At 45.7% G+C, this 26623-nt stretch overlaps 1 protein-coding gene across 3 annotated transcripts in view; it reads left to right on the forward strand.

Moving 5' to 3' along the window:
• DHCR24 (24-dehydrocholesterol reductase) overlaps positions 1-26623 on the forward strand; it is a 132718-nt gene that overhangs the window by 68552 nt on the left and 37543 nt on the right. For all 3 annotated transcript variants that reach the window (XR_014960667.1, XR_014960668.1, XM_085602534.1), the window contains exon 6: positions 20043-20186. Coding sequence is in view for 1 of the 3 variants with exons in the window: in XM_085602534.1 (XP_085458660.1) it covers positions 20043-20186 (144 nt within the window). In the remaining 2 variants the exon portion in view is untranslated. The remainder of the gene's footprint in view (positions 1-20042; positions 20187-26623) is intronic.

Consider the following 26623-nt stretch of genomic DNA (forward strand, 5'->3'; position numbering starts at 1 on the left):
AACCTAGTATAATGTTCATTATTAAGGGCCCACATCTTCTTTGATAATGAACATGTTAGGGATTCAATAAATCCTGTGTATCTATTTATCTGATATTGCACATTGTTTCTGTGCTGGAATGTACATTTGTCAATGTGACGACCTCTGACAGCAATTTTTTCATTTTGGTGTGAAAATCAATACAAAAATAATTTTGAGTTTAGTGAAAGGAGAACTTAGTGCAGATCATTTAGACAATTCTTGATTCTTTCACTGTACTCTTATGTTTCACTTCCATCTTGTTTAATACCTATGGGATGCACTCGCCAAGGCCCATTAGTATTTCTGCACAGCATAACGGGAGTTAATATTGGAAAACTTTGTTTCAGTAGCTCCTTTAAACAAAATATTTTTACTACTTTATCCAACTTGCACCACCATTGAGAACTGTACTAAAACTTCAGTACCACGGCTTGGTACATCAACTAGAAATGCCAATACGAAGAGGAAAAGAAAAATTGAATGGAGCCCTGATCTGCAGATGTCTTGATAAAACTATGATCTATCAATTACATGAGAAGCGACTGGAGAGACAATGCGAGTTTTAGTGATCCAAACGCTTTCTTTAGTGTTTGCATGAGAGTTCTGAGAGGGAGTGGCGTAACAACAACTCCAGACTCTGATTCAAAAGCAAAGTGCATTTTGGCTATTCCCAAGTAACATAATATTTTGGCCAGATCTTCATCACTACCCAAACTAATGTCCCCCGGCGGATGTGAATTTCATCCCATCTTTGTCTAGTGACTGTTTTTACTGTGACATCATGTTCCAAGCTCGTACAATCTCCTGTGTCCTCTTCACTTCTCTGCTAAACATTGCTCCTTCCGCTGATTTACTCAGTTATTTACTCCGCTTTCAAAGACATGGGCCTTCAGCATTTTTTCCAGCTCATACATACCTGCTGCTTGGCTAATATGAACGCCAAACCCTCGAATTTATTAAAAAAAAAAAAAAAAATTTGTCTTGGTTCTTGTGTAAAGGCAAAGTAAGCAGGCCACTGGCATTTTGGGGATATTCCTGCTAATGATTCCTTATTGAGTCTCACCATTATGTCCCACTATCACTATTGAGTGAAGAGCAACTCCACACCATGTGATGGAAGTCCACTCCCTCCACATTGCACCTTGGGCATCCCATATGGACATTTAAAAACCAGAAGATTGATTCTTTTAGGTTTGATACCACTTCAGTAGCTCTTGATACACAACCTGAAAGTTTTTTCTTTTTCTTTGGGCACCTGGGTGCACCTCCACTGAAAGCTGTCAAAGAACAAAAATAAAGTGATATTAAAACTATTTTATTTTCCGTCCTGCAGGTTGCCAGCCGAGGGAGGAAGGGTGGGGCGGGGCCACTCATAGTGATGCTGCAGCACCAGGGAGGAGGTGGGGGGAAGTGGTGGGCACTGCTAGAGGGCTGGCCAGACCCTCATGCTCACTTAGCCTTTCTCCTACCCGATGTCTGAGCGTCGAACCAGGACGCTCAGACCAATCCCAGCGCTGCTGTCATGCTGAGAATAGTATTCCCAGGATGAGAGCAGCGTTGGGATTGGCAGCTGGGAGCCTGCGCAGTGCGCAGCAGTTCCTGGATGGTAGGCGAGGATAGGGAGCAAGGTGGCGGCCGTGAGAGCAGGTAAGTGCTATTTTATATTTTCATTATTCTGTCTTTTTAGCTCTCACCTAGGCAGCACTCTTCGAGACATGCTGTAGTCAGGATATGGGCATAAAGCTCCACCCACTTTCCGCCCATCTTTTTAATTGGCTCCTGTCACTGTCCTTTGTAAATGGTGGCTTTTCATTGGTCAATAGGCTTATTAGTCCCTCCTTAGTTCCGCTTTTGCTCTTCTGTAACATCCCATAAGAACACCCCCCTGTTACATGTGTTGTTACTCGTTACATTTTAATTTCATCCTTACATCCTAGGAGCACTATTTTCTTAAATGGCATTCACCTGCCTGCTGTTGGAGGCAGGACACGCTCTCCCGTGCTCTTCTGCTTCGGGAACCTGCCCTGGTGTCTCACTACATTGTGACTTTCCCTTAGTGTGCTGCTCAGTAACAGTGCCTAGATTAAAATATTTTATATTTTGTTTTTGCAGCTGGCACATATCGTTTAATCTTTAACATAATGGCCGCGCTTTTGTTTGCTTATGCGCTGCTTGACCAAATCAAGTTTTCTAACATTATTTTTTTCAATCAATCAAAATTCTTTATTTCGGCCAATTAGGCCATAAAAGATGCAAGAACAATATCATCAAGATTTTTTTCAGTTTTGCTGCACGCCATTCCGCGCCTACCTTTTGTGCACCGCGCTTTGTATTTAAAATGGTGGCTGCGCGTTTTTCTTCTGTGCGGTTCGCCAAAAGCAATTTAGCAAACATTGTTCTATTCTTATCAGCGCACCATGCCACGCTTTCACTTTCATTGTAGCAACCACACCTTCCTTTTGTGCACCGCACTTGATATTTAAAATGGCTGTAGTGCTTTTGTTTTCTTCTTCGCGGCTTGCCAGATGCAATGTTGCAAACATTATTTTATTAATTCTTTTCCGTGCAGCGCTTTCACCTTTATAGTAGCATCCACGCCTTCCTTTTGTGCACCGTAATTGATATTTAAAATGGTGACTGCGCTTTTGTTTTCTTCTGCGCGGCTTTCCAAAACTAACTTTTTTCACAGCACCATTAAGCACATGGCCTCTCTCCTTGTGCTCAGTGTGCTACGGGTGGAATTACTGAAGCATGGAGACCTTCTGCTATGGGTGGCCCCCAGTGCTTAATTTGTGCCGGTGGTGTCCGGTGCTTTGCACCGTCACTTATTCTTCAGGGCCGGGTCTACACTATGCGTCGGCACGTCATATGGCATTGTGTTAAAGTAAATATAAAATTACCTCCCTGACTCACAGCAGACACTGTTGTTTCTCTCCCGAGTCTCCGGTAAAGAGTTTTGAGGCTGTGAGAGCCAATGATAGAAAGATTCCAGCTATACCCATGTTGTGAATATTGGGCCTTAAGTTCCGTGTTGCCTGTGGGCGGGACACTGAAATTGGGCTGGATTTGGTTCTGCTGGTTGGGGCTGTGCGCGCAGCGTAGATCATTTTCAAATTGCCATGCCCTGTCAAACATGCACCAGACAGTCACAATCAGTTCAGCTCGACGTCGATGGCTGGCAGCAACAGCAGGCCTATCAATAAAGGCAGTGCCGCCCACCAGTAACCGTAAGTAGCCAAATCAATGCTGCTTGCTTGCTAATAAACAGATTTACACACACAGCTGACAGGCAGCCAACGCTACATTTTCACACAACCAGCGCCGTGCACAGCCCCGCACACACGTTCGGAATAACTGCCATTTCCAGCTTGGTAGTGGTAACTAAATGAATGGCTCTGCTTTGTTCTGCAAAGCATTTACTGCGAAACACCTCACTTGTACGAATGATGCCACAAAAGCAATGGTTGCCGCTGCGTGGTTCAATCACTGTACAAATCAGGACAGCTCACATATATGGTAGCTCAGTGCGTGCAGCTCTGGCGGCATTTACCATCCACTTTATCCAGATCGCCTCGGCCCAAACCGCCATCTTCTTCAGGTACACATCCCACAGCAATCATCAAGTCTGACAGAGGAACCCTCAAAGGGCTGCCAGGCGACCTTCAACTGCTGTCCTCGGGGCTAATGAAACCAAGTGTGGTGGAGACTGCAGGATTATTTTCAGGCAGGTGCGGAGTCACCAAGTTATGCGACTGACAAACGTTTACTAATTAAGAGTGAAGTGGCAGCTGCTGAAAGTGCCCATAATTGAAAAAAGGTACATAATTTAATATAAACACCAGCGGATGTATTTAGGTTTTCATGGCCAAAACCCCCACTCCTCGTGTTGGCAACGCAGATGTTAGGAAACAACAGGTGGTATGGCCTGAAAACATGTGCGCCACATCCTCCCCTCCTTCTCCCAGCCCAGCCTGCAATGCTCAATGCACCAAACGTTGTTAAACCCAGTGGTCGAAGTGGGCGGGATCGGCAGGGCACAGCGTGCCCCTACTTCTTCAATTCCAAGGATTCCGTTCCCCTACTTTTTTATTTTGAAAATGCGTCCCAGGACGCAAGAAATCACCATCGCCTTTAAATATAGCTCGGCGTTTCCTGGCGTTCGAGGACGGGCGGCAGAGAAGTAACAGGACTCTGTCTTTCCCTTCTTGCTCAGAGAAGAAAAATACAGTGTCCACTTCTGCTATGCCGCTTCAGCTGCCCACCCCCCCCCCACCCCCACTCTTTCCTTCTTCCCTCTCTTTCTGTCTAGCAGTTCTTCTCTTACTGAAAACCGTGACTTCAAGATGGGGTTCTCACTCTCTTTCCTCTCCTTTCTTTTATTTGCTCCCCTGTGAAATGGATCCAAAAAAGAAAATCATTTTTGCTGGAAATGTCGAATTTTAATTCCAAAGTGCAGCATCTGGAATTAAAGGTTAAAAATTTGAAAAATAACTAAATAAAGTAAGACAGTGGTAGCAAACTGGCCAGGTTGATTTTATTCACACCTAAACACATTAGCGCCACTTTTACAGAGTTTGCCAGTTAAGCGCTATTTTTGTTTTCTTGTCTTTGTTTTCCCTGGGCTTGCAACTAGTGCACCAATCCTGGAGGTACTGCAAAGTGTGGATTGGAAAACAAAATGTGTACTGCGGCTCTGCATCCAGGGATGTGGTCTTTTTACCATAGTGCTAACGTTTTGTAAGGATATCAGCAATGGACATTGAAATGGGTCCATTAGGGACCCTGTAGTCATGTCCTTAACTTTTCAGGCAAAAGCACTCACTGATTTCTGAATAGTGAGTGTAAAAGTGTTAAGGTAACCATGTTGTTCCTGCTTACATTTCACATGGTTTGCTAAATTTTGCATTCCCTATGAGTGTTTGCTTTTTCCAGAATGTTGTTACTTTTTTTGTAGGCCACATATTGCTCTTGTCTATTGCGTCATTTAAATTGAGCCTCATCCAGGTGTTTATAGCTGGCAGCAATTTGGTTGTAGTTGAAGGCAGTGTGAGTTTTTCTCAGTATGGTGTTCAGTGGGGGAGAGGATGTGGCACTATGGCCAGAGCTGCTGAATTTGGAACTGGGGAACAAGGTTCAGCCTTAATAACCAGTCCACCAGACGACTCTCCTGAGAAAGAACAATCCCATGCTAGACCTTAGAAGGCTTCGCAAGACCTTAGAAGCTTTGGTGTCTTAGCACCAGCAGGTGGACCCTAGCACTGGCAAGTGTGGGTTAACCTTCAAGGTTTGTTCACCACAATCCATACTGAAGTTCACCTCCAGTCTTGCGGGCAGGCATATGAAGCAGCCCAGCCAAGAACAACAGTGACTCTGTCACTGAGGTCACAGGACCCTTGAGAAGGGCCAGCTCTAGGGCAGTGCAACCGGTGTGACCGGGCGCTGACTTTGGGTGGAGGCATTATGTTTGCAGAGTATATTAAGGTTTTAAAAGTGCTTGCTGCCTCCTTCCTGGCCTCCAGCAATTTTCGGCAACAATAAAAATGTCATGATGACTCTGATGTTTAATGTTCTTCCTAGAGAGAGATCGGAGTTTTGTCTAGTGGAAGTTTTGACTCATGGATAGGTAGCACAAAGGGTTAATGTACCTCCTGCATAGAACATGTACCATGCAGATCACAAAGTGCACATAATGTAAATAGGTCAGTGGGCTACTGCTTTTGTCAGAGAAATCCTTTTGTTGCTTGCAGTTTATAAGTTAAAATCCTAACATAGAACAGTGCGCTATTAACTGTTATCTAAGAGCTGCATACAAACTGCACGATATAAATTAGAGCATTGCGTTTTTTCCCCCAGTCTTTGGTTATCCTAATGTTGCAAAAAGTGTTCTTTTGGACAGAAATCAATTCTGATTATTAAAGAGAACCCCCAACCACGGTATTACGTTTTAAATTCTGAGTTTGTGTTTCTCCAGACCAATCACTATTAACCTATATGGCCTACTAGTATGGTTGTCATGTGACTCCTACACCTTGTAGTCCTTAGTCTTATGTAACATTGTCTATACAGTGATTTACACACATATTGATTGTCTCTGAGTAATGTGTGGGATGTAAAGTGCTCTGACACCCTACACTGGTATGAGCGGCGCTGTAAATCAAATTAAATGCATCAGAGAGAGTGTGGTTATGGAGACTTGAGGGGCACTGTTAAAGGGTGGTAGTGAGGGAATCCATGGCAGAGGTGGTCATTGGGGGGCAATAACAAACATTAATGCACAAGGCACCACCAGTGCTAAGGCCACCTTGCCCTTGAGGTCAGTCTGCCTCATCCATAGGTACCTCCATTGGCCTTGTTTCAGAAGTAGAAGCTGCAACTCACCAGGGATTGGCAATGCAGAATTTGCACGCACACCAAATTAAGTTCGCAAACTTCAGTCTCTCTGCTTCATTCACAAGCACTTTTACCATGTGCTGCTTGCTGTGGGGCCACTGGAATTAATTATGCAGGAAGCAAAGGAGGACAAAATTATGCCGCAGTGTTGACTAAATTATGCATTAAAAAAAAGGCTGCAGAGTAATGCAGTATATTTTCTGATATTTTATTATTTTGACATGTGTACACATGCTAACAGTCTCTGGAAAGCTTTTGCCTTATTAGTACCAGTTTAACATACAAATGCAACAGTGAGAAAGGTGATCAGTCAACCTTTGCAATAAGCCATCTACTCCGCAGCAAAACAAGTGACATTTTTTATTAACTTTTGATACGTTTGAGCTATAAACAATTTATTAGTTTAAATGGTCAGATCATGCAGCAGATCTTGCATTATGAGGCAAATATGGCAGAGCCATAATTATATAGAAAACATTTGCAAACTAGGATATTTTGCCATTCATGTTTGAACTGCTGTTGTGGAAAAAGGGAGAAGTGCTGATGACAGAAACTCCATGGCTCGGCGACAAATGGCTTGTGCTTCCACATTTTCTCGTATTTGGGAAATTCTGTGATTAGAAGCACATCCCTCTTTGTGAATGTGATTTTAATGTCAATAACTCATTAGAACCTTAAATAATCATGGGTATCCATTGGTTGATTAAACTGGGCAGTGAAATGCCAAACAAATACTAAAAATTGGGATGTTTGCACATTCTGGCCACACTTTCGGCTCCGCCCACTGATCCAATCCTTGGGTTATTCCCGCCCTCTGATTCTCTGCCCACAGTTCCCCTACTTTTTTTCCCCCACTTCGACCACTGGTTAAACCAAACTCCACAGTGCAGAGGCAGTGGCCCGGCTCTCCCCTGCCCTCCCCTCACCCTTCCCTCACCCTTCCCTAATAACGCGAGCTGTGCTCAAATATCGGCCTCGGCCTCAAAGTGCGGAACAAAAATTAGTCACCTGCTTGTTCCACTTGCGGGCTAGCAGGCAGGAAGTCACTGCAGGTCGAAAATGATTGAGGGTTACACTGGGCCTGATTCTTTGCGACTGCCCCTGTGCTTGCTTCTAAGAGTCGGTGTAAAGAATGGTAAACCTGTGAGCACTTCAACATTGGCGATTCGGGACACCTGGTTTCTGGCCAATGCTGACTTGTCAGGCTAACCTACATTGTCCTTTTTGTTCAGGTGCTCTTATATCGCAGCTGTAAAACTAACACATGTCTAACACTATAGAGTGAATTTTGAGTCCACCCCCTTCAACCACTGTCTTTCTTTTTTTTTTTTTATAATTTATTTATTTCGTAACGTACTGTAGCACAGGCATACACCATTGCTCGCCTACAACCCGGAGGCCAGCTGGTTCAGTTCTTATAGGCATTACACATTGCAACTTATCCCACATCCCGGGGGCCGGGCATCGCTGTCTTCCTATGCAGTAAGTTGGCAACTCTATTATGATGTATAGCCCTTCTCGCCGTTCCTATGTGACCTGGTCCTTTTGAGGGACAACAAAGTTTTGTACTTAAATTACCACAAAAAACTTAACCCCCAAAAAAAAACCACCCGCCCCTGTCGAAAAGTCCCTTCTGTCGCACTCAGGGCCTCCCCCCCCCCCCCTAGAAATCCATGCATCTGTCCCTCTCCCTAGCTCGCACCCCTGTGTACAACCCACACGCCCATAGTTGCATGTATCCGACAGCCTATGTGAACACTATTTCTCGGAACGTAGCCAGGAGCGCACGCCCCTCCGTCTGCAAAAATGGTCGGCTCTCCACCCAATGTATTAGGGCTTGACTCAGTTCGCCCCACTCCCTCCGCGCCCAGGGATAACGCTTCTTCCTCCCCAGCACCAGACTTCTCCCCCGCCCCATCCCTCCTGAGGTATTCAGCATAAAGTCCCCAAAAGTTCTTTGGCCTACTTCTTGGGGGAAGCAGTTCGCTATACGTCTCCGACTGCGTACAGCAGTAGAGCACGTCCCGTTTCCACTGCGCCAGCGTGGGCAAAGGGCCCCGCATCCAGCATATAGCTACCCTGCGCTTGGCAATCAGCATGCCCATGTCTTCCAATCTGCGTGCCGCCTTTGGGAGTCCCCTTGAGTGTCCCAGCAGTGCTATCGAAGGGTCCGGAACCAACTCCAATTCCGCTATCTCTCCGATCTGGCGAAATATTGCCTCCCAAAATTTGCCCACGCCGGGACATTCCCACGCCAAGTGCATAAAGTCTGCCACCGGGTGCGACCACCGCTCGCAGGTAGACCCCTCACGCAGGCCGTATCTATGCAGCCTTTCTGGCATGTAATATGCTCTATTAATGAATTTGAAATGAATAAGCCTATGCTTGCCATGCAGTGAGATACGTCTTATACCCGTACAGCAATAAGTCCACATGGCATCGTCTATCAACGTGCCCAGGTCCCTTTGCCAGGCCAAGCGAGCTTTAGTGTATTTTGGGGATCTCTGTGACATAGCTATGCTGTATAGCTTGGACACCATCCTATGCGGGCTTTTGTGCTTAAGTAAATGGGATAATTCCCGGACCTCAGGGGGTTCGGCCATATCCTCACCTAAGTGTCGTCGCCACACGCCTCTGACCCTATGAAATTGAAATCTCTGTAGCTGAGTGTAGTTCTCCGATGTTGACGCCACGTCGTCCCATGCTTTGGCGACACCGTCCGCAAATAAGTCACCCAGCAGGCGGATGCCCAATCCCCGCAGGGAACGCACAATGCTGCCGTCTCTGCAAGGGGACAGCCAAACCGCCCATTCAAGGGGCATGGCCGGAGAGTATAACAACGCTCCCGCAGTCTGCCCAAGTAGCCAGTTCCAAGCATGCCGAGTGGCATTTAACGAATCTAAGAAGCCAGTCCTGCGATTGGCCGGCTCTAACAGTACCGTGGGCAACGGGAGCGAACAACCTTTCGAGTTTTAGGTATGGGATCGTATCATCACCGTGCACCCAGGCGTGCGCCTGCGCCCCCTGTGCGACCCTGTAATAGAGCTCCATATAAGGCGCCCCAAGGCCCCCCATATGGTATGGCAGCGTCAGGACGCTCCAGCACACCCGCGCCTGCTTCCCCGCACAAGCCAACCGCAGCAGAGACCTATTCAACCTGGCAAAGAAGGTGCGTGGCAGAACTATTGGGATATTGGAGAACAAAAATAAAAATCGAGGCAACACTACCATTTTAGCGATGGATATCCGACCCATCAGCGACAGAGGCAGGCCTATCCAAGTCTCCACGTCTTCCTCCAATTTGTTTATGGCCCTCCCATAGTTCTCAGTAAAAACCACATCAGAATCGCGGTGCAGCTGTATCCCCAGGTATCTGACCGAATCCTCCGACCACTGCAGTGGATGCTCCATTTCAAACGGGGTAGTGGACGACGGAAACGCAATGGACTTGTTCCAGTCGACCTTCAGCCCGGACAGCGCCCCAAACTGTACAACCTCCCGCAGCACTGGCGCTAAGTTACTCTCCGGCTCCCTAATATAGAGCAGGGTGTCATCTGCGTATGTTGAAACAATTATGCGATACGACGGGAAGCTAACGCCTCTAAGATTGTGATACTCACGCAGGGCCCGCACCAGCAGCTCCGCTACCAACGCATATAGTATGGGGGAGAGGGGGCAGCCCTGACGCGTCCCCCTGGAGATCGGTATGGTGTCCGTAACCAAATCACCCAGTTTAATCCTCGCAGTAGGGCCCGTGTAAAGCACCCCAATCATTTGCAGAAAGACCAGACCCAGTCCCAGCTTGGTCAGGACCTGTCGCATAAAGGGCCATTCAACCGAGTCGAAAGCTTTCTCCATATCGAGAAAAACTGCAAGGGCCCTCGAGTCTTGTCGGACGTGCTGCAGCACGCCAAACACTGTCCTCAAATTATACGTGAGGTTTCTGCCCGGCACAAACCCTGCTTGTTCCGGCGCAACCAACTCCGGGGTCAGGAGCGCGAGTCGCGTGGCCAACACCTTCGCAAATAGCTTAGTGTCTACGTTCAGCAAAGACAGCGGTCGGTACGAACTGCACTCCTCCAAGTCCTTGCCAGGTTCGGGGATGGCGACCAGTATCGCCTCCCTTATGGAGGGGGGCATGTATCCGGTAACACATAGGTCGTCGAACAGCGTGGAGAGATGCGGAAGCAATAAATCAATGAAGGAGCGGTAAAAGGCCACCGTGAGGCCATCCGCCCCAGGGGCACTGTTTGCCTTCATACCTGCTAATGCCTCAAGGATTTCATCCCGCTCAATGGGCAGGGCCAGAAATTCCCTATGCTCATTTGGGAGGAATGGCAGCTGGATATGATCCAAATAGTCCCGTATATGATCATCCATATTAGCCTGTTTAGATGCATACAGGTTAGCGTAGTATGACTGAAAGCGTGCGGCGATGTCCACCTCATCTGTCAGCAACACCCCTTCATCTGATCGGATTTTAGTAACCGTCGCCTTGCATCTGCGTGCTTTTTATATATTGGCTAGCACTGAGCAAGGCCTATCCCCTTCACCGTATACTCTGGCAGTGGCGTACTTCCCTAGGTGCAGCACTTCCGAGTCGGCTGCTTTATGGTATTCAGCAAGTAGCGCCTTCAGCTGGTCTGCAATATCAGCCGATGCATCCGACTGCTGTGCAGTCTCCACTTCCCGCAATCTACCTTCCAACGATGCTAACCGCTGCCGGATAGACACAGCACCCCGGAGTGTTTAGCGATAGCCACCCCCCTGATATAAACTTAAAATGTTTCCCACACCGTTTGGAAGCTATCCACCGAACCTATATTAGTTTCAAAGAACGATGTGATCTCTTCAGCCAGCCTCCTCTTTAAACAAGGGATCAAGGAGGCAATATTGGGGGAACCGCCAACCAAAGGGGGGCATGGTCTTACTTGGCTTAGCCAGCGTGAGCAATAGGGGAGAGTGATCCGATAGGGTGCACGGTAGTACCTGGCACGCACGAACCTGCGCCATTAGTCGTGAGGACGCCAACCAATAATCTATACGTGTGTGTAGGTTATGGTAGGAAGAGTAGTGCGTGTATCCCCCCTCTTCAGGGTTGAGTGCCCTCCACACATCTGTTAGGCCTATACAAAGCATCTTCCTACTGACCGTCTTAGCAGCCGCAGACTGCGGTCGGGTTGGGCCACCGGATCCATCCAGCACTGGATTCATAACCATATTGAAATTCCCCCCCCCCCCCCCCCCCACAGCGTGGAGGCCGGACCCATGTCTTTGACTCTTTTTGCAAGCTCCGAGTAAAACTCCGTACAATCGTAATTAGGGCCATACACATTAACCAGGAATAAATCCAGTCCCCTCCCCTGATATCGCGACAACGCAAACCGGCCCCCACCATCCGCATAGAGCAGTTGCGCCTTGCCACCCAGCTTGGGGTTAAACTAGGTTTAGACCCCTAACGTTCCAGGTCATCACTCTCAGGGAGGCGCGCACCCCATGGCCTGTGGTATTGCTAGCCATATCTACTCCAGCCACGGCCATTGTTATCTACTAATGTAAGTCGTGTGCTACAGTTACTGGGATGTGACCCATGCAGAGCGAGTAGGCATTTCGACCCCTGAATCAACATAACCACAATAAACAACCCCATCCCCCCCCCACCCACAGCAGACCCCCCCCAACTTGGCCATGCCGCACCCCATCAAGGGCTTACCCCCCCCACCCAACACCCAACCCAGAACCACTGAACCCCCAGGCAGCGGGTGAAGTGCACTCGCAGGCGGAGTTCGCTCAGTCCGTAATATGTGGTAGCTATTTCTATACCCGCCCGCCCGGCTCTCCCCCGCAGCAAACCCATTACGGCCCCGTCCGCTCGACCACTGTGCTCATTACCCACTGTTCGGCAACGGCTGCCTCGCACCACCGCGCCCACTGCCGCCACTGCCCACGCCCAGACCTCCATCAAGGCAAATATCTCGCGCAGAGCAGGGGCAGCAGACGCGTCTCAACGCACTTAACTACAGGATAAGTAGAAACCAGGGGAAATCAAGCATACCACGTCACTGTTTACACCCGCCTATCCTCTCAACACCACAAGACCTTCCCAGCTCCTCACGTAACCCCCCCTTGAGCTCACTGTACAGGCCACCGGGGGGGCCTAGATGTGAAAGACAGTGCCTGCCAGATCGTCCGATTCAATCCTGCTGCTCAAGGGAGCTCTCCGGCCCCTCGCTCCGCTGTCTTTTCTCCGGACTGCCCCGGCCATCCTTCTGCCAGTCCTTCAGCACTCTGTGCAGTGCCTTCGGGTCCGTGAAAATGTGCGACTTCCCCTGTCGGTTAACTCGAAGTTTGGCCGGGTACAACATCGCATAGTCCAACCCCAAGTCGCGTATCTGCTTTTTAACAGGGACAAACTGACGTCTCGCCTCCTGTACTTTTGCAGTGAAATCCAGATAGAGTGAAATGCTCGACCCTTCGTACACTAGTGTTTGCTTCTCTCGCGCTAATCTCAAGGCGGCATCTCTGTCGCGATAGTTCAAAAGTTTCGCTATAATTGGTCGCGGCGGCGCACCCGGAGGGGGCCTCGGCCCGAGCGATCTGTGCTCCCTCTCCACCACAAATACTTCCGAGAACACCTCCCGGCCAAGAAGCGCAATCAGCATTGTCTCAACGAAACACTCCATCCGTCCTGTCGCAGTCGACTACAGAAGGCCCGTGATGCGTAGGTTACAGCGCCGCGTACGTGCCTCCAGGTCCTCGGTCTTGTCCTGGAGCATGAGTCGCCCCAGCTGTTTGTGATCCGTGCTCAGCGAGGACTGCGCCTCCTCATCCTCCACCAGGCGCTGTTCTGACTGATCAAGCCTCTCCGAGTGTTTGTCGAGCCGCTCTCCCATGCGATCCATTCTATAGGAAAGCGCATCAATCTTAGCGCCAAGAGAAGTAATGCCAGACTGCAGACCCCTCTCCATGGAGAGCAGCAGGCCACGCAAATCCTGGTCCTCCGCCGGCGGGGCTGCGGCTCCACCTGCATCATCACCCGTCGGGGTCTGCGACTTAGTACGCTTTTGGTCGAACGACAATTTCGGCTGCGACTTATCCGTCTTGCCCATGGTGTTGGACGCCCGAGAGCCGCGCCCCGGCGAACCACCCAGACCAAGTCCAGCGGCACCCCAAGCTCGCCAGTGACGATGCGCCCGCCCCACAGTCCAGTTCACAGTTATCCCAGGATTCCTCATTCGTCACACCTAGTGACCAACTGTAGGGCAAATTCAGCGTCAGCTCCACGAATCTACGCCGGTCGGAGCGCGGCCAGTGTTTCGCGCTCCCTCCGTCTGTTGGGGCCAATTCTTATCACTGCGACCAATGTGGCTGCCAGTCTTCCTCAATACAAGCCCCAGTAGTGGCTCCCTCTTCACCGCCGGCCAGCCTCGACCGCCTCAGCTCCACGGGGCCGCCGCCACACCACCAAACGCCATGACGCGGCCGCTCTGCCGCCCGCTGCAGACCACCGCCGTCTGTCCCAGCTGATTCCACTATTGCGCTCTCATTGGGGCCGTGTCTCCCGCTGCCCAGGTCTTCGGTACCACTAGTCCAGCCAGGCGCGGTGCGCACACCCCAGGGTCGCCCAAGGCCTTTCCAGGTGCTCACTCCTCGTGCACGCGCCGCTCACCGCTGTTGTCTCCTCATCGGCGCTGCGTATATTGAGCCTCTGCGCACCGATCAAAATAAACTTCCAGGGCGCCTTCCACTACGTGACTCTCCGGCTGCCACCAACGAGGGAGAAGGATTTCCCCCCTCTCACCCTGCTCAGTACGCTGCCGGAGTCAGCGGCTCAAGTCCGAGTCGTGTGGTCCGCTCCGCAATCCGGCTCCTCCCACCTCCGCAGGCCGCACGTCGTCCGACGCCAGAGCAGCCGCAGCTCACGCAACGCCCGGGGATCCAAGGCCCAGTACAGCACGACTTTGCCGTCGGTGTTTCTCCACCGTGGCTTCACTTCCCAGGCCTGGGACCAGCCGTCGAGATGGCGCCAACGTTCCGACGCCTAATGCACTGCAGTAGCGACAGTGTCAGGCGGAGCAGGGCAGGATAATTTACGGATCGTTGTGCTGCGAGTCGGAGCACCGGACTCAGGCAGCCATTCCTGTTGTAAGCCAAGCTCCGCCCCACAACCACTGTCTTTCTTCGACTAGCCTCTTTGAGCCATGGGCTTGAGACTTTATAAACCACATCTTGCCTCAATCCTACTGAGTAAACATCTCTCACCTAATGTTATTGGCTGTCTCATTGTATCCTTCCCGCCTCTGCCCCAGTTCTTGCATTGAGTTGCATAAAGGACTACATTACAACTGTTACCCTCTCTGGCAGCTCCCACTGGAATCTTCCCAAGTATCTCTCTTTAATGTGGTAATGCCTCTTGTGTAAGCAAATTAAACCTAGATCTACTGCCTTTGCTAATGTTTGTGCTACTTACCCCTTACTGCTCACCTTTCCATCATTGCATTACCTTTGGATATGTAAATAATTAAAATTTTTGTTAGCCAACGTCAAAGAAGAGTAGATATAACTGAATCTAGAGGAAAGTGAGCGTAGACTGACAGGGGAGAAGGTCGCAAGAACAGTGTGTGACCCCTGATCTTAGGAAGAGTTCCAGCACATCAGTCAAAGTGCTAGCCATAGGGCATCGAAACCCTCAGGAACTTCCATAGAGTGCACCTGGAGCGGGTGTATCATAGGTGTTGCCTGCGTTCCATTTACATGACCTCTGGTGCTCATCACAGTAACCTCCCAGAGCACCAATGTGGCCTTCTTAGCAAAGAGCAAAGCTACCATCTTGCCATTCATGAAAAGGAGCAGATCTATCTAGCAAGACAGTTACGGGAAAAGGTGTCGCCACGGTGCAGCACGATCTTGCCACCTTGATGTCCTCAATGTGATGTGGGGTAGGTAGGCATGGCTGATCAGATCAAGGAGGGGATGAGTGTCTTTAGTATTAGGAAACTATAGGTCAGGGGAAAGGTACCATTGTAATGTGGAGAGGAGTCAGTAGGTGATGGAGGGTAGTCACTTACTTGGTATGAAGTGTGAAGTGAACCGAGTCGGAGGCCTGGTCTCTCAGTGGAGAGTTTCATTTGCCAGGTCATGAAGCCCTTCTGCTCTCGTCGCAGTGCACCATTCGCCCAGTGACAATGACACCCGCTGCATAGCTGCCAAGGTTTCAGATTCCTATGAGTGCCATTTTCATCATTTCTGTCATTTCAGTGTAATTATGAGTGACATTTCTACGACTATGAATGACACTTTCTGGGGAGCAAAATCGAGCAATGAAGATTAGAGAAACATGTAAATATCAGACATTGCACCCATTTGTGCATTGAGATTGTCTGACTCTTACGTTTTGAGCTAAATCATCACCCTTTATTAAAGCATCCGCTACATTATGCTCCCAAACAGGGTGTTGCACGTCCATGATTGTTCAACACCTTTGAGCGATGTTTGTAATTTTTAGGACAAGGTTATGCTGAAAATGTACTCTAGTTTGCTCCGGAGCTAAAATATTTCTCTAGTGTGGCCTGCAACAAAACCGGAGTCCAAAATATCTATAATACTTTAGGCCTCCTATTCTTAATCCCTAAATTCATTACATTGAAGTTTCTTTTTCAAATGTGTAAGTTTGGAACCGCCTATCAAAACCTTACTATGAGGCAGGCTCCCTTGCTGAAATTCAGATCTGGTATTACATCTGACTTTTACCAGTTCCACTTGAGGATGTGGGTGGAGTCAATAGAGTAAGTGGGTGGAGCCAGTGGAGGAAGTGGGTGGAGCAGGTAAAAGTAGGTGTGACTTCCGACAAACATTTGAGCACCTGCACTTCATATTTTACAAATTAAACACTGGTGGCCCCAGCACTCCAGGTCCCTCCAGCCAGTCTTGTAAGCCGACCTGGTGGCGAACAGTCTGCAGAACCGGAGGAAGGAAAGGGTAAATGGTGGTGGGGAGTTGGCATGAGATGATATGAGGCACTTGTAGGTGAATAGTGAAAGCCGACACTGGGATTAGGTTGATGTCTTTTGGGTTTTGTGTCTGCTTCTGCCCTGCTGTCTCGTTCTCTCCCGGAGGCATCTCTGGCTGTCTGGATTACGCGTTGCGTACTGAATTACTGTGATACTACAGTCAGTAGTAAACTTTGTGCAACTTTTATTGTTCATGTGCCCATCCTGCTGCTGATTGTAAAATCAGTGAGCAATTTTAATGTATCTTTTAAAAATTCAAAGAAAAAAAAAACCCGTCTAAAAACCCTTCATGTTTTGGTCATCCTGTCTTTGGTACATGAGCACCGGTTACCTTACACTAGGCCACATTCATTTTTATTTTTTGTATTTTTGGTAGGCGCGGGGAGATTAAGTTAGCCGTCAGACCACATCCTCTTACCCTTCACGGAGCGGCACCTCCCCCCCCCCCATCCCCTTGAGTGTGAAGCTAGCTTTTCATATGAAGAGTGGGGAGACTACAATATGTCGGTACGCATGCACCAAACAAAAGGTAAAAAGACGGGAAGCAAGCACTCCCGCTTATTACTGGAAACTCAAGCACCCACCTCTTTTACTGTACGTACATTTCTAGCTAATTAAACATTGTTTACTCCGGAATCCTGTATTGCACTCGTGTCCCAGTGTTTTCGACTTGATAAGTGCATTTTCCTTCATGGAGGTGTATTTAACATACTCTCACTTCATGTTACCCAAGTTTCTGAGTTGCTGCCTTGCTCCCTCTTACTCAACCTTTGTGCGTTACTGCCCCATGTACATTCACCGTAACACCCATTTTAGGTTCCTGCTCAGTGCTTTGTTGTGCTACATATGCTTTCCCTTAGATTTTTTTTACTTAAAGACTTGCAAGTAATAACAAGCATTTGAAATGGTCTCGCATTTTATGAAGTTAGAGCTGATGGCGTTGAAAATGACGGTGTTTTTACTTTTGCTTTTTTATACCAATTTCAATAGCGCTATGCAAATATAATTTCTCCACTGCAAATAAAAAAGGGGGAAAAAAAAATATTGTCATTTTCAACGCCAACAGCTCTAACTGTAACAAATGCGAGACCTATTTCATTACAAATGCTTGTTTTGTGTGTTCACCCTTCCTGCCGCCTCACCACGTCGCAATACGAGCGGCCGCTACTGTCCCCCAAGCTGAATTCCATTGAAAAGGGGAGGGGCCGAATGACCTCCCCCCCAAGGCTTAATAGGCCCCAGGGACCCCATCGCATGGGGCCGAATCCTTTAGAAAAGGGGCGAGGGAGCTGCGCGGGCACACTTTCTCAACCTTTATAGGTCACTAGGACCCCATTTCCCGGTGCCTCTATTTCTTTTAGGTGGGTGCCCTCCAGGATCAAAGGACTTTGGTCTCCAACAAAACCTCAGCTCCACATCAGTTTGTTGGAGTTGCAGGCCATTCTTCTGGCTCTGAAGACCTTCTTACAAGGGGAGGCCGGTGGAGGTTCCCATGGGCAACAACACAGCCATTTGCTATTACAATTAACAATGTGGTGTGGATTCCTAGATTTCTCTGATGTGTTTAATGAGACTGTGCAACCTGGGGTTGGTTGGTGTGCTAGGGTATTTCCCGGATTGTGAACCACCTGGTAGAGTCCCTGAATGCCATAGTGGATGAGTTGAGCTGACCGCATCTGGTAGCTCAAGATTGGTATTTACATGCTGAGGTGGTGCAGGGTTTCTTTCAACAGTGGGTGATCCTTGAATCCTTTTTTTTTTCACTACTGTCAAGAAAGCATGATGTCAAAGGTTTAGCACATTGGAGTCTACCCCTACCTCTCCTGTCCCAAGTTCTGAAAAAGATCAAGTGTTCCAAGTGACTCTGGATTGGGCTTGGGGAATGTGGTACCTGGAACTTCTGGGAATGAACATCTGTCCTCTGATCAGGCTTCAACCTTGTTGGCTCTAATGATGCAGCAACAAGGCAATGTCCTCCACCCACATGTGCGCAATCTACAACTACACACATGGTGATTGGATGGTGACAACTAACAGCATATGATCTGCTGCCTGAGATGGTGGAAGTCATCCATGCCGCCAGGTGCCTTTCTATGTAATCCATTTAGCCGCGCCGTGGAACAAATTTTCAGCCTTGTATTGCGCTCGTAAGATTGATCCCTTACAGTCAAAGCTGTTGGATGTCCTTTTGTTTGTTTTATCTTAAGCCCAGCAAGGCTTTGAATTGGGTTCTATTAGAAGTTATTTGTTGTCCCTTTCTGAATTTGCTGGATCAACCATCTTTGTTTAAATCACCTGTTGCATTGAGATTTACTAAATGTTTGACACACATGTTCCTTCCCAAGTATTATGTGATAGCACAGTGGGACCTTAACTTGGTCTTGATTTTCTTAGCTCTTGATAGTTGCTTGCTGAGTCGCCTGACCTTAAAGACTGTCTTCCTTATCCAAATATATCAATATTATCACATAAGTGCACGCAAGGCCAAAGGTGATGTATGGCGGTTGCACTTATGTGCATCAAGATCTGCTATGAACTGGCCAAGAAGAAGCCACCAGAATGTCTGAGAGCCCATTTCACCAAGGCTAAAACTGCTACCAGTGCATTGGCTCGTGGAGTGCCTGTCCTTGACATCTGCCAGGCTGCAATGTGGCTGTCAGTGCATACGTTCACGAATCACTACTGACTTGACACCCATGCCTCCACTTTGCCTGCTCCGCCCTGCACTTCTTTTGGTCTGTGTCCACTTCAGACCCTTCACCTTTGGGATGTACTGCTTTAATAATCTATTGTATGGAGTGGAATCTGCAGTTTAAAGTATCCATCAGAAGTACACGTTACTAACCTTTGATAATGCTCTTTCTAGTAGTTAATCTAACTACAGATTGTTCACCGCCTTCCCCCCTCAACATTCTGTGGAGTGGCCTCTTCTTTTTAACTTCTGAAACGGTGGCAGGTTAGAGATCAGCCCACTGGTATAACAATTCATGCTCTGGGTCTGAGGGCACAGAAAGGCAAATACAAAATCAACGTCAGCATGCAGGGCCAACACTTGTATGCGGATCCGCTTGATCACTTCCAGGACAGCACAGAGCCACACCGTGCCATCTGGGTACGCCAGAGCATTGCCGAAGAAAATAATCCAGTCGAGGACCTAGGAGTAGTTTAAAGTGAAGAATCTGCGGTTAGTATCCACTAGAAAGAGACTTACTGAAGGGAAGTAACTTGTTCATCAGTAACCGTGCCAGACACTGTAGCCTCGTGTAACTGTCAGCATGGATAGAGACTTCCAGAGGGTCACTTAAGCGAGGAGAGTCTTGTACCAAATAACAAAGCAACAGCATCCTTTCAAAGCAGGTTTCTGGTCCAGCCTGCATCGGACCACCCATTCCTGACTGGTTTCAATGAAAGGAGCGAAAGAACCAAGATTATCAAAATCAACATTAGGGAACTTTTTCATCTTGGTTTCTTTTTTGTAAGAAGCACATAAAACTGGAAACAGTACCCATTATTACATGCACACTGATTACTCCGCAATTACCATTATGTACATTATCACTCTAATGATCTGCAGTTACAAACCGTTTTCTATGTACTAACCAGTGTTTTCCCTGTCTTTAGATTAACCGAATTGGAGACTACTGGAAGCCATGGTTCTTTAAGCACGTGGAACAGTATCTGAGAGTGAGCTGTGGTGGAACAGAGTACATTCCTTTGAGACATTACTACCATAGACATACACGCAGCATCTTCTGGGAGCTTCAAGTAAGATTCTAAATCTGCTTCTCATGTAGATGTACAGAAGTAGGAGGTGATGAATGTGCAACTAAAAGATGGCAGGGTGGATCTTTAATGTTCTTCCTTCGAAGGCAAATTGCTATGTACTAGGTCACCATTTCCTCCCTCCTCTCTGGCACAACTAACTAGAACTATATCAGAAATAAAATGTTTTTATTTAGTGCTTGCTAACACAGTTTTCCATTCCATAGCTCTGTAAGTAGCAAGTGTTGTTCTAGCCCAACTTTATGATCTATCAATTATAGAAAAACGAAGTCTGCTCTTCTTGGAGTCATCCCCAAAATCTGCAAGTCATCCACAAAAATCAGCAGCGAGCGCTTACCTCAGTCATTTGATTGGCTAACTTTATACTTGGTTTCACAATACTCTGCCATTGATCCCTTTTGTGGAATTCCAGCGGCATTCTAGGGTTGAGCCTCTAAAACCAAAAGATGAATAGACAATTTGCAATTTACCTTAAAAGAGTGGATTGGTGACTTATGCGAGATGAACGGAAGTGGGAGATCAATTCCCCTACAGTGATCTTTTTTTGTCAAAAGGAACCAATGGCCATACAAAGCAGTGTATGTATGTGTAGGAAGTGAAACAGTTGTCCCATTGTGCCAATAACTATCAGGAAACGGAAGAGAGGAGATTCAATGGCTTCCTGCTTAAATACATTTCTTTATACCTTTTTGTTGTCTTCCGCCCAAGGGTCCTCGACTGGCCTTACGTCCCAAAATATGAAACCATTAAAAATAATATCAAAATATTGTCAGAAATGGTCTAGTCTCATTGAATTTTTTTCATCATTAGTAAAAACGTGACACGTTGATTGAAAAATAAAGAAGAAATAAAAGGGTGAAAGAAAACTTCGAGTAACGGCGCCTGAGGAGTTTGTGTTCCGCCATATGATAAGTTGCGGAAGGTGACAACATCGGATATGAAGAATATATATATATATATATTTCTTAGGAATGCACCCCTGGCACCCGCCATCATCTTCTGTTTTTGAAGAAGCATATTTTCAGGCTAGTCACGATGGCACCTCTTTACCTGGGACCAGTGCGCAAAGATCGGCGCATCCTGGCAGCTCCTCTCTCCTGCAGAATTTTTCGGTGCACTAAAAGAGATTGAACATCCTTTACCTACAGAAAATAGTCATGCTGCACCTGAAGTCTCATGTAATGTTATCCATATACTGCCACACCAAGATCAATCAAATACATCCACTCCTCTGAATGTACTTTATTCTGCCTTTGCTTCTTTTTAAATATTTTCACTTCGTTAGCGTGAACTTCTCACTACTGTGAAACACTTTAATAGTTAAGGCTTACCGTTTAATTCTATTTTTAAAAAGTAATGACATAACCGTTGAACCTTATAAATTATTTTCATATGGCATTGCCTTATTATGCAAAATTGTCTTAAAGAAATGCTCATGACGGTTTTTAAAGTTTAATTTGTTCTTTTAAAGAGCGCAGGAAGCAGCCACTGTGAATGAGAAGAATTCCAGCCTAGGTTGTAAGGTGTTTCCAATGGATTCCCCTGCTCTTAAAGAGTAGGGTGTCACTCTGAGGCTAAGGATAGCTGTAGAAGCAGTAGGCTTTAATATTTAGCGGACTGTATCCCGACTTTCTTACAAAAGCCTATACTAGATAGGGCAGCTATGCATCGAGAATAGGAATGTATAAAATAGTGAATTATTAATTTTAAGGGAGCTGCTGATACCTTTCTGCACTACCATGAAGAGCTGTATTGTCTTGTGTTGCAGGGTTTTGCCAGATTGCATGTAAACATGACTGCATTTACTGTTCGAGAATGCGTGTAATAGGCGTAGGGCCTAGAGCGGACTATCTTTTTTAATGGTAATGCTAATGGATGTGTGCTTGATCGCCATGTTTTCTGTTTAGAAACTCATTTTTTTCTGACACTATTGAAACTAACAAGTCCGAGAAGGGAAACTTTCCATTTCTCGGGTACCCTTGTAACCACAGCTGTAAGGGTCGGTAACAGAGTAGAGATGCGTCTTGGAAGGAAGAAGGGAAACCAGCACTAGCTTCTATGTGCTTCTGCAACTAGTCAACGTTTTGTTCAATTTGGAGCAAAACGGGAGCCTAACATCGATGCAGGGCCACGATCCTAGGCATGGACTAGTTTGTGAAAGAACACGCTGAAGGGCTGAATTCCAACTGCTGACCTGATGAACACTTAAAGTACATGGGGGAAACTATGCCAGGCATAACATATATAAGCGGATGAATACAGCAGCATAGACTGTAGAGCTGACAGTGTTGGGTCACATAGGTCAAGTATTAGACTTAAAGGTTAGGAATCTGTGATTAATTATAATTGGGTGCCTATTTAATATTCGTCTCTGATCTACATATTAGATGCTGAATTGTTTGTAATAATTATGATCATCTTGAGATAGATATAGAAATACACGATCCTGACACGCTTATTTCAGCATTTAGCAGGTACGGACCACAACGTGCCTTTAAAGGTTTAATATGCAGGTTTATTGCATCCACGAACAGCTACATTTCACACAGCAAGTGCTCGGCATGACGCGTTTCGACAGCAGGACGCTGTCTTGATCACATGATGCCCCAAGGGCCAATCCGCAATAAATACTCCTAATGGTGAAAAAAAAACGGTAAACACATTTTTTCTACAATCAAAGAGATAGAAAAAATACTATAGTTGTCCAAATACAATCATGATCACCATATGTTGACTAAAACAACACAATATGTGTAAATATTAGGAAAAAAACGGCCAAAACATTGAATCATGATTAACAGATCATATCCTCATTGGCAACCAGTTATTACAATCATAACTGATGAATCAGTTTGAGAAGTGCCGTATAGATGCTTTTATCATTAGTGCAAATGCTTAACTCAATATATCTCGAGCATAAAGTGCAAATAGTATGCTAAAGTGCAAAACACTGCCAGTCATCACAACTCTATAACTAATTATTATCATCACAGTTGAATTAAAGTTGTTGATATGATGATCGCAGATAATGTCAGGATAAAGTGCAAGTGCATGACATTAAAATGACACAATAAGTAACAAACAACAAAATGGTGCAGAGAACGAGAACCAGTAGGTAAAAAGAAGGTAGGTGTTATTAAAAAAGAGGAAACTCTAAAACCTGCCCATAAAAATACCCCCAACAAAGACCAGTAAAAGCCAAGTAAAACCACAGGTAAGAGCCAGAAAATCCAGATAAAACCAATGGTAAAACCCAGCTAAAACACGCCCACAAATCGGGAATAAATATGAGGCATGAAATCAGAGTTAATTCCTTTTTAAAAAAAACGAGTCAATAGGCATCAGGTAAGAGAGGACACATGTCCTATAATTACAATAAATCATTCAGTTATAAAAAATGATGTAGGTCCTCCCCTGTATTTAGACCATTTGGCATTTTCGTATCAGTAAGTATATAGCTAGACTCCAATTGCCTAAGCTTTTTCTCCCTATTGCCACCCCTTATTGATTTGGGCACAGAATCAATTATGTAGTAACTCAAATCCTTGAGGTCATTACTATGAACATATTTGAAATGTCTGGCCACTGGGTAGCTAGGGTCTGAGTTCACAATGGCTCGTATGTGTTGTAATATACGATTGTATACTTGTAGTTTGGTGCTGCCTATGTATTTTAATTTACAAGAACATTCTAAAACATAGACAGCATACTCTGTCCGGCAGGTTAGCAGAGTTTTGATTTTTAATGGTTTGGACTCAAATGCTGTAATTATTTCATGCTTGTTTTTCCCAGACTTACAAGCTCGACACGAGCTACATTTGAAAAAACCTGTTCTTTTACTAAGCCAGTTAGAAGAAACAGCAGAGACTTCAGGACTTGTTCTCACCAGTGCATCCCTCATAGAGGGTGCACGTCTAAAAGTAAGAGCAGGTAAATCTGGCACCAATTGGGACATAGTCAAATCAGTTTTGATAATGGGCCAATTTTTGTATATTATTTTCCTGAGCTGTTTCTCTTGGCAACTAAATGTAGTGATAAGTCTAACCATATTGTCACATCTAGGTTGGTCGATATCATTTTTATTTTTATTTTCATTGAGGATGCTAGAATTCAGAGTTTCAAGAGTTTCATCCTCAAATGTCTGACCATTTGCTTTATTCATGGCCAGTATTAAATCTTTATCCTTGTTCCCTCGACTCTTAAATCTTAGAAAGGCCTCATTTTGACAGAGTGTGCGATCGTATTCTGAATTACAGATACGTTTTATTCTTAAAAACTCCCCATAAGGGATGCTTTTTATTAAATGGTTAGGGTGCAAACTGCTAGCATGAAGTACTGCATTACCTGCAGTGCTTTTTCTATGCAATTTTGTGTGGATTATGTCTTGTTTGATATAAATCTCTACATCAAGAAATTGCACAGATTCTTTACTGACTGTAGCAGAAAAATTCAAATTCAAATCATTGATGTTAATTCCCTTGATAAAATCATATGCTGATTCCATTGACCCTTCCCATATAACAAACATCGTCAATAAAACGCCACCCATGTTTAACGTGTGTCGTATAGTATCTTGTGGGTGGTTCTGAGGACGCGCTCCTCCCACCAGCCAACTTGGAGACACGCGTAGCTGGGAGAGAAGCACGCCCCCATCTCCACTCCACGTAACTGTTGATACACCTCTTTGTTAAACAGGAAGTAATTATTATTTAAGCATAATTTGATCATGTTCAACAACATTGCATTATGATGATAAAATTCCATGTTGCGTTTAGATAGAAAATATTCAACTGCTGTTATTCCATCTGTATGATGTATGCTTGTATACAAGGAAAATATATCCATAACAATCAGAACATAATTTTCTTTCCACCTGATTCCTTGAATTTTAGATAAAAAATGACCAGTGTCACGTATATATGATGGTTAAGTTTCAACAAATTCATGAAGAAAAAAAAAATCCACATATTTCGACATGGGTTCTAGTAGTCCCTTCTGTGCAGATATGATGGGCCTTCCAGGTACTGGCGTCGTATTTTTATGTACCTTTGGAATAAAATATAACACAGGGGTAATAGGGTAGTCATTTTTAAGGAAACCAAACTCGTTTTTACTGAGGACTCCCGTTCTTTTCCATTGAAATAGTTCTTTATGGGTGGATTCTTTTGTTCTTTAAATCATTAAATGTTGCTTTTCTGTAACACGTTTTATCACTGAGGTGCTTGTCTGCTTCTTTCATATACATTTCTCGAAGCCAGAGAACTATATTGCCGCCTTTGTCTGATTTATTCATGATAATATTGTCTTTGGACTGTAGTTTACGCATAAGAGCAGAATATTGAATTTCTTTGTATTTTCTTTGCTTATCTTTACGTAAAACATTTTTATTAAGTTGTTTCAGATCTTCTACAACACAGTCACTGAAGATGTCAATGGCATCTTTGGGCATCAAAGGTATAAATATTAATGTTGGACGAAAAGGGGTTAAGCTGGTTATATTGCTCTGAATACCCAGTTCTGATAAATCATCCTGGGTTGAATTGATGGTATTATCATTTTCCTGAGCGAGTGTATGCATAGATGTAAGCACTTGGATGTCTGATACTTGTAAATTACTTCCAGATATGCTGGTGGGTTCATTGATGTTAGTCGTATCTTTTTTATTCAGTTTAAAATGTTTTAACAGTTTAAGTTTCCGGATGAATTTGAAAACATCCACTCGTGACTGTGCATATTTGAAATTGTTGCTCGGACAGTATGAGAGGCCAAGTGAGAGTAATTGAAGTTCTGCAATCGACAGTTGAATATCTGATAAATTAATCACCGTTTTATCGGAGATGGTAGTGTCTTATATTTTGGGGGCCACTTCCTCCCTCTGCCCCCTCTGCCTACACCTCTGGATTTTCCGCCTTTGCTTTCTGCATATGTTTTTACATCGCCGTTTTTCTTCTCTGGATCGTGAGAACGTAGTGTTTGTCGGCGGTCTCTATGAGAAAATTCGACTCCTCTGAAGGTGTAAAGTCGGTGGGCAGTTTAGTTAGTTGGTTGTTGCTACTGTCGTCAGATTCATAATTGCTACTTATGGAACTGATTTCTGAGCTGGATGGATCGATGGTAACTTGATCTGTGATATTGTTGGTCGCTAACTTTGGGACCATGGCTTGTCTTTTAACATTATCAAACTTTCTTGAGAAAGTAAATACTGTGCCAGTCTCGTAGTCGTTTTTATCACGAGCAAATTTCCAAATTTTTCGAACATTGATAGTCTCCTCGTGTTTCTTAAGCCTTATATCAATTTCTTCTCTGCTTTTCTTGATAATATCCTTTTGATCATGTACTTCTAATTTGGCATTGATTTAATCTATTTCCTTTACAATTTCCACTCTGTCAATTTTGGCATATTTGATTAGGATGGACAC

Source organism: Triturus cristatus, chromosome 4_2 (assembly GCF_964204655.1).
Source record: "Triturus cristatus chromosome 4_2, aTriCri1.1, whole genome shotgun sequence".
In the NCBI taxonomy this organism is placed as follows: domain Eukaryota; kingdom Metazoa; phylum Chordata; class Amphibia; order Caudata; family Salamandridae; genus Triturus; species Triturus cristatus.